Source organism: Mobula hypostoma, chromosome 28 (genome assembly GCF_963921235.1).
Source record: "Mobula hypostoma chromosome 28, sMobHyp1.1, whole genome shotgun sequence".
Classification (NCBI taxonomy): Eukaryota; Metazoa; Chordata; class Chondrichthyes; order Myliobatiformes; family Myliobatidae; genus Mobula; species Mobula hypostoma.
In genome coordinates this window covers 15,740,719-15,755,751 of record NC_086124.1, presented here as the reverse complement: position 1 = coordinate 15,755,751, position 15,033 = coordinate 15,740,719, and the positions used below count along the sequence as shown (strand labels likewise).

The following is a 15,033-nucleotide window of genomic DNA, read 5'->3' as shown; positions in this document are numbered from 1 at the left end:
TGAAATCGTTTTAAAAACTTTATTTTGTGTCTTTTGTGCGCAGTGCGATTAAATTACTATTTTTTCCACTTCCAAACCGTTCGGAGAAGCCTCTCCGGACGGACAAATTCTATAGATCAGATGAATTGGACATTTTTACATGTAGATCACCACCGCGTGGAGAACCGATCAACAGCTTTCTCCTGTATGCAGACAGGGAACGTGTATTAGTGGAACCCACGTACTCTTCTGCGCGAGATGGCGCCACGTTTAAGATCATCGCAAAATGGGCCGGCTCGAAATCTTACACCTGTTCTTACACACACAAAGTGGTTGGCAAAACTGTAGAATCGTATAACAGCACGACAGTATTGATAAATGTAGTAGATGAGTTTAACTTTTAGCGACTTATAGTATGCAATGTTGCTAGTGTTTCGCAGAAAAATGCTTGAAAGGGCAGATGTCATGTAAAGATGTGCAAGAATAATAAACTATACCAATACTTTCTATCACGGTCTTTCGACACTTTTCTGCCTTTGCCTGCAGTGTAAATTCAAGAAGTACAACTCCTCCTGCATTCAACCAGACTTATGTCACACCTTATCTCCCAGGAAGCCTGTTTTTGTACATACTGTTTCAGACAGGGAGGAAACAGACATGATATATACGCAGTTCCACGGAACGATTATCGTAGCGAATTGAGCAAAGTTTCCGTCTTTCCCCGCTTTCTACAGTCTAATTCGATTTATTTTCTCTGCTTTGATGATTAATTTTGTAGATTGTTCTTTAACGACGCTGTTCTATCTTGCTGTTTGGTCGATGTGGTATTTGATGAAACTAACATTATCTGTTGTCTCTAATCTTTCTACGGCTCAGATAAAATTCACATAAACGTACATCCATCAAGAGCAAACCCCAGAGGGAACTGCTATTCCTTGGATCAGTTCATGGAAATGCTATTTAAGGGAGATGGGAGGAAAGATTATTTGCTAGTCTGGATGCAGAGTGCATTCATTAAGGAGAGATTGTTTAAGAAGGCCAATATGAAGAATCAAATAGGACATAAAGTTTTCTCAGCATTCGAAAGAAGAGGTTATAATTTCACAGTTACAGAGTCCATGAAGTTAATGCCATCTGTGAGTATCTCCTTAGTAAATACACATGCAAAAAATTGATCTGAGATTTCCACCAACTCTTTTGGAGCCACGCATGGATTATCATTCTGATCTTCCAGAGGACCAGTTTTGTCACATGCAATTATTTCGGTCTGAACGTATCTGTAGAAGGTCTTAGTATTCTTTGTCACTTTGTCTGCTAAAGAAAGACCATGTCTCAATATATTTACCTGTTTTCTTTAGCTGCATCTGTTATTGTTACCGCTTAATCTGACAGACACCAACAAGCTTTGTACTCTGTAGTTTTCACTTATGAAGACGTCCCACTTGCCAAGTACACCTTTGCAAGGAAACTGCCTGTCCCAATCCACTCTTGCGAGATCCTTCCTGATACCAAAAAAGTTTGCCTTTCTCTAACTCAGGATCTCAACCTGAGCACCAGGCCTATATATTTATCATATTTACTCTGAAACTAATGCATTATGCTCACTCGATGCAAACTGTTACCCTGCACAAACTTCTGTCACCTGCCGTATCTTATTCCCTTATAGCAGATAAACTATCACACAGTCTTTCCATGGGGCATCAACGTACTGATGCAGGTAACTTTCCTGAACACACTTCACAAACTCTCTCCCATTCAGTGATTTTACAGAATGGGATTCTCAGTCAATATGTGGAAAGTTAAAATAATCTCTTATAACAACCTTATGTTTCTTGCAACAATCTGCTATCTCTCTGCAGATTTGTTCTTGTAAATCGCTTGGACTGTTGGGTGGTCTACAATATCGCCCTATTAACGTGGTCATACTTTTTCATTCCTCAGTTCCTCCCATAAAGCCTCACTAAACAAATTATCCACTCTGTCCTTATAGCACTGCCGTGACATTTCCTCCGTCTAGTAATACCACCCCTGATACTTCAATCGCTCCCGCTCTGCTATGTCTTAAACAACCGAATCTCGGTATATTGAGCTTCCAGTCTTGCAGCCAAGTCTCACTAATGGCTACAATATCAACCTTCCAGCTGTTGTTCCATGCCCTGAGCTTATCTGCCTTTCCTACGACACTTCATGCATGGACATACTGTTTATGTAGCTCACGGCTTTAGTCACACCATGCTCAACATTTTGATTCCTGACTTTGTCTGAGGTAGTAACAACATCTATCTCCACAACCTTTCGACTAACTGTTCCGGCACCGTGGTCTCCATTCACCACAATCTCTAGGATGATCTTCACTAACACTCTGCCCCCAGCCCCGTGCAACACTAGCAAAACTTTCCGTTGGGATATTAGCCCCCAACCAGTTCAGCTGCAAACCGTCTCTTCTGTACAGATCTCACCTTCAATAGAAGAGATCCCAATAACCCAAACATCTGATGCTCTCCCTCCTGTTCCGAATCCTTGGCCACGTGCTGAAACTGTATAATCTTCTTATTTCTGCCTTCACGAAAACATGGCACGAGTAGCAATCGTGCAGGTCTATCAGTAACTCCAGAAGAACTGTCTTTTTGTGTGTTTCCCCTTAGCTGTCAGCATGTGGTTCTGTATTGCCATGTTCTCATGTCCCCGCTCCTGCTCCACTTCGGACCCTGTTTTACTGAGTACTCCGTCTCTCATCTGTTTCTCATTATTACCTGTATTGCTGCCACCTCGGTCTCATTGTCTTCCACCGATCATCTGTCTCTCTGTTTATTGCTCAGTGTATTTTAGTCCTGTGTTTACCTTGTTTATGGCCAGATTGTGCCAGTGAGTTTTCCTGAGCCGTTCCAGTGTTTCTTTTTCAACTCTGTCCGTCTGAATATAGACTCTGCCTATTTCCCGATTCTGGTTTTTGGAGTTCTCTGGAATTCTTGATCTCCACCTGAACTTTGACGTCGACTTTGTTGCCCCTCTGGATTTGCTACTCAGTAAATATCACAGTGCGCTCTGTACGTGGTCTGCGATTGGCTCTCTGCTTCAGCGTCCTGATAAGGTCATAGCTCCGGTGGTGCTATCTTTTAACTTAGCAAATCTTTCTTGTAGACCTTTCATTCAATCATACAGACATACGCCACTTATTGTCTCCAGGTAGCCTTGTGCTGCACCTGTGTTAGACTATAAGAAGTAGGAGCACAAGTGGGCCATTCGGCCCATCGAATCTGCTCCGCCATTTAATAATCGGCTGATGCAATTCTTCAAATTATCCCCACTCCCCTGCTTTCACCCGGGACCCTTTGATGCACTGGATAATCAAGAACCTATCAATCATTGACTTAAATACCCCCAATGACTTCGCCTCCACAGCCGCTCATCGCAACAAATTCCACTGATTTACCACCCTCTGACTAAAGTAATTTCTCTGCATCTCAGTTCTTCAATCCTGAAGTCGTGCCCTCCTGTCCTATAAAATCCACTACCATGGGAAATAACTCTGCCATATCTAATCTGTTCAGGCCTTTTAAAATTCGGAATGTTTCTCTGCAATCCCCCCTCATTCTCCTGAACTCCAGGAAATACAGCCCAAGAACTGCCAGGCATTCCTCATACGGTAACCCTTTCATTTCTGGAATCATTCTCGTGGATCTTCTCTGAACCCTCTCCAATGTCAGTATATCCTTTCTAAATTAAGAAACCCAAATCTGCACACAATAGTCAAATTGTGGTCTCACAGGTGCCCTATAGAGACCCAACATCGCATCCCAGCTCTTATTTTCTATACCTCTACAAATGAATGTCGAAATTACATTCGCCTTCTTCAGAACCGACTCAACCTGGAGGTTAAACTTCAGGGTATCTTACGCAAGAGCTCCCAAGTCCCTTTGCATCTCTGCATTTGGAATTCTCTCTGCATCTAAATAATAGTCTGCCCATTTATTTCCTTCTCAAAAGTGCATGACCATACACTTTCCAACATTGTATTTCATTTGCTATTTTTTTACCCATTCCCCTAAACTATCTAAGTCTCTCTGAAAGCTCACTGTTTCCTCAGAATTACCCGCTCCTCCACCACTTCTTGTGTCATCGGTATATTTAGCCACAAATCCATTAAAACCGTAGTCCAAATCATTGACATAATCGTATAAAGCAGCAGTCCCAGCACCGAGCCCTGTGGAACTCCACGGGTAACCGACGCTTCACCCATGCTGGTAACTTCCCTGTAATTCCCTGGGCTCTTATCTTGCGAAGCAGCCTCATGTGCGGCACCTTGTCAAAGGCCTTCTGAAAATCCAAGTACACCACTCTGCTGCATCTCCTTTTTCTACCCTGCTTGTAATTTCCTCCAAGAATTGCAGTAGGTTTGTCAAGCAGGATTTTCCCTTCAGGAAACTATGCTGGCTATGGCCTATCTTGTCATGTGTCTCAAGGTACTCCATAATCTCATCCCGAACAATTGATTTCAACAGCTTCCCAACCACTGATGTCAGGCTAACAGGCCTATAGTTTCCTTTATGCTGCCGCCCTCCTTCTTAAGTATCAGAGTAACACTTTCAATTTTCCAGTTAGCCGGTACAATGCAAGAATCTATCGGTTCTTGAGAAATCATTGTTAATGCCTCGGCAATCTCTTCTAGCTACTTCCTTCGGAACAAGAGGGTGCATTCCATCAGGTCCAGGTGATTTTTCCACCCTCAGACAATTAAGCTTCATGAACACCTTCTCAGTCGTAATTTTAGCTCCACAAACTTCACTTCCCTGACACTCTTGAATGTCCGGTATACTGCAGACTTCTTCCACTGTGAAGACAGATGCAAACTACATATTCAGTTCCTCTGCCATCTTTGCTTCTCTCGTTATAATATCTCCAGCGTCATTTTCTATTGGTCCTATATCTGCCCTCGACTCTCTTTTACCCTCGATATACTTAAAAACGTTTTTGGTATCTTGTTTGATATTAGTCGCCAGCTTTCTCTCATAATTCATCTTTTCCTTCTGAATGACCTTCTTAGTTTCCTTCTGCAAGGTTTTAATAGCTCCCCAATCCTCTATCTTCCCACCAGCTCTGGCTTCCTTGTATGCCCTCTCTTTTGCTTTTACTTTGGCTCTGACTTCACGTGTCAGCTATGGAAGTGTCCTACTCCCCTTTGAAAATTTCTTCATTTCGGAATGTATCTCTTTTGCACTTCCCTCGGTTTTCGCAGAAGCCCCAGACGTTGCTGTTATGCTGTCCTCCCTGCAAATGCCCCTTTCCAGTTAACTTCGGCCAATTCCCCTCTCACGCCATTGTAATTTCCTTTGTTCCACTTAAGCACTGACACATTAGACTTTATTTTTACTCACTCGAATTTAAATGTCAGCTCGATCATATTGTGATCATTGTTCCCTCAGGTTCCTTAACCTTAAGCTCTCTTATCACCTCCCGATCATTGCACAACACCCAATCCAACACACCCGATCCCCTAGTGGAGTGAACAACAAGCTGTTCTAAAAAGCTAACCCTTAGACTTAATACCAAATCTCTCTCTTCATGTCCAGTACTCACCTGGTTTTCCCAAACCACTTTCATGTTAAAATCCCCAACGCTTATCATGACATTCCCTTTCTGAGACTTCTTTTTTATCTCCTGCTGTAATTTGTAATCCTTATCCCGGTTACTGTTTGGAGGCCTGTATACAACTGCCATTAAGGTCCTTTTACCCCTGCCATTTCTTAAGTCAACCCATAGAGATTATACACCTTCCAATCCTATGTCATCTCTTTCAAATGATTTAATATTATTTCTTATACACAGAGACACACACCCCTCTGCCTACTGACCTATCTTTCCTATACACCATATATCCTAGGACGTTCAGCTCCCAATGGCTGTCAGTCTTTAGTCAAGTTTCCGAGATTGCCACAAGATCATATTTGCCAATCTGTAGCTGAATTTCAATATCGTCTATTTTATTCATTATGCTGCGTGCATTCAAATACAACACTTTCACTACAGTATTTGTTGCTTTTTCTTTTAACTGTACCACACCTCCATTGCCCTGTAACTCATGACACTGCTTTCATTAAGCCTCATATCTTGCCTGTTCTTTCTGTAATCTCTGTTGCACACTATCTTTGATTATTTCTATTTTCCCCTTCCTCAGCCCTATCACTCCGGTTCCCATCCCCCCTGCCAAATTAGTTTAAACCCTCGCTACCAGCTTTACTAAATGCGCCAATCGGATATTTGAACCCTTTTGTTTCAGTTGATTTCCGTCCTTTTAGTACAGGCCGTAGCTGCCCCAGAAGCGGCCCCAATGATACAGGAATCTGAAACCCTTCCACCTACACCAGTCTCTCTGCCACACATTAATACGCCTAATCATACGATTCTTGCACTCGTTTACAAGTGGCACAGGCAACAGTCCTGAGATTACTACCCTAGATGTCCAGCCTTTCAGCTTATTTTCTTTCGTCCTGCATTCTCTCTTCAGGACCTCCTCCGTTTTTCTACCTATGTCGTTGGTACTGACCTGTACCAAGATTTCTGGCTGGTTACCCTCTCCCTTCAGAATACTCTTCTCCCGATCCGAGACATCCCGTACGCTGGCACCTGCGAGCAAACACACCATACGGATATCTCTATCAGGCTGACAGAACCTCCTGTCTGTTCCCCTCACTCCGGAATTCCCTATGACTACTGCATTCCTCATCTTCTTCTTGCCCTTCTGCATCACGGAACCAGGCTCAGTGTCAGAGAGCCGATCGCCGTTGTTGTCCTCTGTCAGGTCATCCCCCTTAACCGCATCAAAAACAAGATAACGATTAGTCATACTTTATTGATCCCGGGGGAAATTGGTTTTCGTTACAATTGCACCATAAATAATTAAATAGTAATAAAACCATAAATAATTAAATAGTAATATGTAAATTATGCCAGTAAATAAGTCCGAGACCAGCCTATTGGCTCGGGGTGTCTGACCCTCCAAGGGAGGAGTTGTAAAATTTGATGGCCACAGGCAGGAATGACTTCCTATGACGCTCTGTGTTGCATCTCGGTGGAATGAGTCTCTGGCTGAATGTACTCCTGCGCCCAACCAGTACATTATGTAGTGGATGGGAGATATTGTCCAAGATGGCATGCAACTTGGACAGCATCCTCTTTTCAGACACCACCGCCAGAGAGTCCAGTTCCATCCCCACAACATCACTGGCCTTACGAATGAGGGAAATTACTGAGGGGGATGGCCACAGGGGTACTCTATACTATCTGAGCTCTTTCCCTCGCTTCCCTAACTGTCACCCACTTAGCTAACTCCTGCGGCCTCGGGGTGATTATCTCCCTGTAGCTCCTATCTCCTGTTCATTCTCCCTAATAAGCTGTAGGTCTTCGAACCGCAGCGCCAGTTCCCTAACACGGTCTCTCAGGAGCTGCATGTCGGCGTACCTGGCGCAGATGCGGCTATCTGGGAGACTGGAAGATTCCCAGGATTCCCACATCCGACACCCTGAGCAAAGTACTAACTTTAGCGACATGCTCTCTGTTCCTAAAAAAAATGAAAAGCAAAACCAAAAACAAAGTCCACTTACCCACTTACCTCGCCGAAGCCCCCTTTCTTCGAAGCCTCAATGAGCAAAAGCCTGTTGCTTCTACTCTCGTTACTGGCCTACTCCCGACAATAGCCGCCCCGCTTATCCCTTCTGTACTTCCAGTTAGTTCGTCGAGCTTAGTTGCCGCCACTGATAGGCCCCGCTCAATGGACTAACGCCCGCGAAGCGCCTGTTTTAAATCACCGCCTCAGATCTACGAGAAACACTCATTTGTCGAGCTTAGTTGCCGCCGTTGATAGCCCCTGCACAAAACAGCCGTTGATGGAGATCGAGGAGGAGATATCGTTGCCAATCTGAATTTGGATGTAGAAGTGAAGAAATCGAGGATGCAATCGCACAACAAGGCCAAGGTCTTGGTTAGTTTTGTGCGGGTGATGGTATTGAGGGCCGAGTAGTAGTCGATAAGAAAATCCTTATGCGTGCAAATTTGTTGTTCAGATGTTCTTCGGTTGCGTGAAGAGCCAAATACATGGTATCTGATGTGGCCCTATTGCTCCGGTACGCAAATTGGGAGCATATTAGAATAAATATGCAGTTGCTAAAGAGAATCACACCTCTTAACCTTCACTGATTCCTCGCTGCGTTTATTGTTATGGAAGAGGACTTCTCGTGGGAAATACTGGATAATCCTCTCCCAAGTTTCATTATATATCTCGTGGTATATTTTTTCTGGACTCTGATATAAATCTAAGACTGTTAAGGTTTCTACCAGCTATTTTAATGCGCTTCCATGCCATATCTATTACGTCAGCTCCCTCTCCTTTTCCCCAACCTGCAAATGCATACCACGCCCAGTCTCCACGCAGCTAATCGGATTCACCTGCCACTTATTCCGGGCTCATCACCTGCAACCTATTTATTCCCTTATCGCCCACAGCCCTTTTTCACTCATCGAACAATCCAGCTTCTACCAGTTGTTCCTCATCTCCACTCTTCCGGCATAAACTTTACTCTGTTTCCTGTTGTGCTTCGTTTCTTATGTACGTTTTATTTTGCTTCCGCCCCCCCCCCCACCCAGTGGCTTGTCTATTACTAATAATTTCGTTTGTTGCTAACCCATCTCCTCTGTCTGCTTTTGAGTCAAGCCTTCTCTATATTTTCTGGTAGAGTCATTTGAGCTACAGTAATTTCCTGGATTGTTAGAAGTATTTAAAAAAAACTACTATCGCCATTCTTGAGTTGCTTTACAGAGTATTCATATTAAATCTCCCTCATGCTCAGAATTTAAATCCAATATTCTTCAATGACTGGTTTAATTGCCATCCGCAATTGTCTGCTTTGGTGTTTCTGTCCTCGTGATCTTTGTTTTCTTGCATCACAAGCCACACTAAATCCGATTTTTTTTTTGTAATCGATAATATTTACCCAAGCATGTTCTGGTAGGTTATATGTGGTGTTGATAATTCCTACGGAGGGGGAGTCTAGGACAAGAGGGAAATTTGAGAAAAGACTTGCTGGTATTGGAGACATTCTAATGGCGTTTCACGTGAAAGGTTCAGCGAATAAAAGGGTTAACGTATACGTAGCATTTGAGGCTCTGGGCCCCACTGGCTGGAGTTTTAAAGAATTTGGCGTGTGCAGTCTCATTGAAAGGTTTTGAATTTGAAAGGCCTACGTAGAGTGGATATGAAGAGGACGTTCCCAAAGTGGATGTATCTTGTACCAGAGGGCACAGCCTCAGAGTAGAAGGATGGTCCTATTGAACAGAGATGAGAAGCTATTTCTTCTTCCAGAGGGTGATAAATCTGTGGTATCCATTTCCACAGTTGACTGTAGAGGTCAAGTAATTTGGGTATATTTAAACCGAAACTTGGTAGGTTCTTGATTAGTATAGGAGTCAAAGGTTACGGTGGAAAAGCAGGAGAATAGAGGTGAGAGGAATAATTACCTGGAATGGCGGAGTAGATTTACGTTCCGGATGATCTCATTTTACGCCTATATCATGTTCTTATATCTAGGTTCATCGAAATAGTTGCGTGCCACAGCTATTTGTTTCCGTTATTGATTGCATGATTTCTATTTTTTCTCTCTCTCTGCCCACTGGGTGTTTGACAGTCTTTTATTTTTAATGGGATCTTTCAGGTTTCTTGTTTTCTGGCTCCCTATTAAAAGACAAATCTCAAGGTTGTATAATGTATACATACTTTGATAATAAATATGCTTTGATCTTTGAACTTTAAATTCAGTTTCCCTGTGTTTTGTCTTTCGTTGATAGATCTGCCCAGACCGAGCATATCACTGGACCCCAGTTATGTTTCTCCAGGTGACGACGTTACATTTAACTGCACATCCACGAAAAGCATCTCGGTCGAAACATTCTACTTATACAAGAACGGCGTTCGATTGAATGACTCGGTTCCCCAGAGTGTAGATGCACAGGACAAATCAACCACTTTCACCATCCAGAATGTAGATCCAGGAAATAGTGGAAATTACACATGTGCCTATAAACTATTGAAAGCAGACAGGCATCTAATATCGGCGCCCAGTGCTTCTGTGCTTCTCGCTGTACGTGGTAAGTACATTCAAACCAATCATGCAGCTGAACTTCATCTTCCAGAAAAGCGTAGACTGACAAAATTTATCTTTCAATTTCTTGTCCAATGAAATGATTCAAATCATACCACAGGCACCGGCGATGAATGACAACAGTTCCATTGGTCTATCTGGGCGAATAATCTGTCATCTTCTTCAATTTATGCGTCTTCAAGGTACTCGGAAGTTAACCCTTCATGGGGTTAGGCGGCTTTAAACCTACAGCTGCAACTGCCGTCTTGCCCTCTGTCTCTCTTTTCCATTTGCTATCCATCCCCATCATTCTTTCTCCCTGTTCTCACCATAGTAGCGTAGCGTTTAGTTCGACGCTATGGCATCGGAGTTCAGAGTTCATTCCCGGAGTCTTCTATAAGGAGTCTCTGTGGGTCCTCCCCATACAATGTGTAGGTTTACCGGGGTCCTCTGGTTTTCACTCACCGTGCAAAGACATACTGAGTACTATTTCCCGTGATCAATTTGGGGTTTAATTGGGTTTGTCGGGGGTTTGCTGGACGGTGTAGCTCGAGGGGCCGGAGGGGCCTATTCCACGCTGTATATCTAAATAATGTAACAAGATGCTCGTGATATGTAATTTCGACTGACCGCGTGCTTTTTGCGCTTTCCCTCGGATGCGCTGAACATAACGAAGTTCCTTGTACATCAAAATGCTCTTGATACCGACAAGCGTGTCAGCAGTCCAGAACGGTTATCAAACATTTTTACCTATTTTTGTTTTAGTAAACAAAAACACATTAATGAAATGACTGGACACATGTGAGCCATAATGAAATGTTCTAAGACTTTGCCTCTTTTGGGGAATGAACTATGTTCCGAAAAGTAGAAGTTTATCTTTTGCATGTTAAATATTTCAGCATATTCTTTGAAAACTACCGAACCCTGTGAAGAACGACACTAATAATCAACATCGGATAGGAATATAGACAATTTTGAATTTTCTTCAGTAGATGCCTCACCTTATTCTGCATTCTTGTCCAAAGCATATGTCTGCAACAGCTACCCTGACATAATCTCGCCTATTTATCTATTTTAGTAAAGTCCATTCAGACGTGGATTCCAGCTCTACCTGTCGTAGCCCTGGTGTTAATGTTTGGAGTATTGGGTGTTTACTGCTGGAAAAAAGGTAGGCGACTCCAACGAATAAGAACCAACTGTACAAAAAGCAGGAAGAAGATAGTTTTCCCACTTTAATCCCTCTTGCACGGGCCTACATCTCATTGCCTAAATGTGGACCATAAATGGCAAAAGATTATAGACTGCTATGCGAAATATAAAAGGCTGAATTTACTGGAGATTTAATGTAAGGATGACAATAAAATGGACTACTCCTTCACACTTTAAGGGCAGAAGTCCAGAGTCAGAATCAACTTGGTAGAGATAAAACTGAAAAACTGTAACCTCAACAAACAGATATCTCCCTCTCCCTCTCCCTCTCCCCCTCCCCCTCCCCCTCCCATTCCCCCTCCCCCCCTCCCCCACCCTATCCCCCTCCCTCTCCCCTCTCCCCTCTCCCCCTCCACCACCTCTCCCTTCCCCTCCCCCTCTTCCCCCTCCTCCTCCTCCCCCCAACACACGCACACATTCACTCGCACTCTCACATAAGATGTAAAAGCAGAATTAGCCCATTTGGGTCATCGAGTCTGCTCAACCATTTCATCATGGCTGATCCATTTTTCCTCTCAGCCCCAATCTCCTGCCTTCTCCCCATTTCCATTCATGCCCTAACTAATCAAGAATCTATCAACCACTTCCTTGAATATACATAAAGACTTGGACTCCTCAGCTGTCTGTAGCAACGAATTCCACAGATTCACTACTCTCTGGCTAAAGAAATTCCTCCTCACCTCCATTCTGAAAGGACACCCCGCTGTTCTGAGGCTGTGTCCTCTGGTCTTAAAATCTTCCACTACAGAAAACATTCATACATTCACACACGTGCACACAAACACACGTTCTCTCTCTCTCTCTCTCACACACACACACACACACACACACACACACACACACACACACACACACACTTAGTCAGTCTCTATCTATCCATCTTCTTTTCTCTGTCTGTCTGACTGTCTCTGACTCCATCTCACAAACACAATATACTCTGTCTCCTCCTCTCTGCCTCTCTCTATCACTCTCCCACTTTCTCCCACTCCCTCTCCCTCTCTCCCTCGCTCCCTCTCTTCCTCTCTCCCCACCCTACCTCCCTCATGTCAACAACTGCAGGAAAATTATGAACATTATAGCATGGAAAGGTAACAGTGCGCCCAGGTCATCATGCAGATCTTCGAAGCCCAGTTCATCAAGTCCTGAGTCCGATTATGTCCCAATATTTCTGACAGGTTGTTGACGAGGTGGCTTCTTCCTTTCGCTAGCCTGCAGGTCACCCTTGGGCAAGGTGCTCCACCTGCGTAGACAACCCCCTCCCTCCCTATCACCTCACCTGAAGCCATGATAGCGGTGGTGGATGGTGGAAAGAGCAGCTGGTGCAGATCACAAGTCCTGGTTATGCGAGCACTGACGCCAGGCAAACAATCTCAGAAGGGTATTGATTATCGCTAAGGTCACGCATCTTGTAAAGACACTGCCCAGATGAAGGCAATGGCAAACGACTGAAGTGGATAAATGTTCCGACAACTGTGGCCATGGATAGACTGTGGTCGCTCTCGCAATACGACACGGCACAAAATCATGTTAATGATAACCACAATAATCCAGTTCTGTCGATGGTTTTTCTACCTGAAATCTAACGGCAAACTCCCAGCATCTACATCATGTTTATCTATTTTCTTTTTTCTTTTATGTTAGTTGATTTAATTTTAATCTCGTTCTCACCTTAGGGGCGATGTTTGTATTTTTCAAACAATTGTGGATTTGGTCAGGATTTTATTCTGTGCGGAGAAGCAGGAATTGCAAATGTTCACCAAGCCTGCTATCTCTATATGGCTCTGTGCTGCTTCTTTTAATTTTCTTTTAAATCTCTGTATAATTTACAGGGAAGTCCAGAGGCCGCGGAGAATTCAGGTGAGAACATTATTTCGGTAGAAATAAATGCATATGACATTCATATTCAAGTGTTGGGTAAAGTTTTAGAATTCAGATTCGCATCTCGGAATGCTTTTACCCGGTATTCAGGAGTGTCAATTGTAGAGTGGTGTAATGGCGCAAATGAATTCCCGTTTGCCAGTGGCAGCTCCCTGAAGAGTCTCCTCAAATAGTTCACATGCTCTACATTGGCCCCTCTTGTTGCGTTTCCGCGAAGTAAGAACGGCAACGGAGCAGTATGGTTCAACGTTTATATTGTGTCATGTTAGTGATGGTACACGATGGACATCTCACGGTATGAGATCCAGGAACCGCGCCCGCCGAAACAAAATACATGCACACTTGAAATACCCGCAACCGAAAGAAAATACTTCCCGCACGTAGGAGGCCCAATCGAATGACTGGGCGATCGATAGTCCGCATACGCACTCGCTACATTATCACGATCGATCTGATATGGTTCATAATTAATTCTTGCTGATTTTCCTCATTATTTACCTTCCCAGTTTTTGATTTTTCACTCCTTTGTGGGATCTTAATGTGCTTTCTCCTTTTGTTTATCATTCATTTTGCTCTTAATACAATTGTGTTCGCTTTACTCTTAATACCATTTCCACCTCTTCCACTCACCTGTCTCTCTCGCTCCACTTTTCAAGCCACAATCTTTCCACGTCCTTTTCGCACCTCGATCTGATATGGTACACTCTGGCCGTCATGCGGTTTCCTCATCCGATTCTAGTTTTTGAAAGCGGTAAAGGTCTTACATCGATTGACTGAAATCAGAATTGCCCAAGCGTTACATGCTAATATTGAGAATATTCCCTGAGTCATCCCAAAGTTCAAGTCAAGTTGAAGTTCAAGTTTATTTTCATTTTAACCATGTACATGTATACCGCCAAACGAGACAATGTTCTTCCAGCCCAAGGCGCACAGTACAGTACATATACTGTAACTCACCCACATATAAATTACTTATTACCACAGATAAATTAGCAAATAATAAAATGTAATTACGACACAAGTTAACAATGTAAATAGTATATCGCTAACTGGCGCTTCATACAGTGATGAGACCTGGGTGGTGAGAGAGACTGTCATACTTTTCCCATCGCTCATGATCGTATGGATAATATCTGTATTCAAATACTTTGCATTGCATCATAGTCACAGGGTAACCTTGGGTACTCCTAACAGTGACACACTTTAGTCTTCCGCCGTTTGTAAAGTTCACACAACTTCCATTCTTCCGCTAAAATTCACAATTGCACCTTATTCTTGTTTAATCTCATCTGTCCTGTTGAGGACAACTCACTTACCGCGCAGTCCACAAATCAACCGGATAGATCTCCTGTCATTTCTTTCCCGTCATCTTCAATACCTTTGCAGTATTTCCAAATAAAATAAGTTGGCCTGCAAATTTATCTTCCTTTCAGGGCCGATCCAGTTCCTAAAGACGGTCCCAATAACAATGAAAATATCGTATGTAAGTATTGTTTGACATCTAGATTTGCACAAGATTTTAATAGTATTTTATTTGTCATTTGATAAAGTACAGAAAGCATATGATGTTATCAGAATGCAAGTGATACTGCAACATGCCCACAATCTTGTGAGTACGCTGTGAACTTTGTACAAAATCCAATATCAGGAACTAGCACTGTTCTCTCTCAGCGAAAGGCGCCGAATACTTCATAAATTTTGTGCCTGGCGCTCAATTAGCAACCTGAGGAAACAAAAGAAGATCACACATAATGCGGAGGAAAGAAGTGTATGGAAAGTGCTGGAATAGCTCAGGAGATCCGTCAGCACCTGTGGAATGAATCATCTGAAATATTGA

At 43.2% G+C, this 15,033-nt stretch overlaps 1 protein-coding gene and 2 pseudogenes across 3 annotated transcripts in view; 2 read left to right on the top strand and 1 right to left on the bottom strand.

Annotated features, from left to right (window-relative positions):
- LOC134338864 (histone H2A type 1-like) overlaps positions 1-15,033 on the bottom strand; it is a 597,857-nt pseudogene that overhangs the window by 462,173 nt on the left and 120,651 nt on the right.
- The window catches only part of LOC134339083 (histone H2A-like), a 211,734-nt pseudogene that overhangs the window by 124,879 nt on the left and 71,822 nt on the right, over positions 1-15,033 (top strand).
- LOC134339077 (uncharacterized) overlaps positions 1-15,033 on the top strand; it is a 54,633-nt gene that overhangs the window by 33,127 nt on the left and 6,473 nt on the right. For all 3 annotated transcript variants that reach the window (XM_063035379.1, XM_063035380.1, XM_063035381.1), the window contains 4 exons: positions 9,817-10,116; positions 11,188-11,277; positions 13,148-13,175; positions 14,630-14,679. In XM_063035379.1, the coding sequence (XP_062891449.1) occupies positions 9,817-10,116; positions 11,188-11,277; positions 13,148-13,175; positions 14,630-14,679 (468 nt within the window). The remainder of the gene's footprint in view (positions 1-9,816; positions 10,117-11,187; positions 11,278-13,147; positions 13,176-14,629; positions 14,680-15,033) is intronic.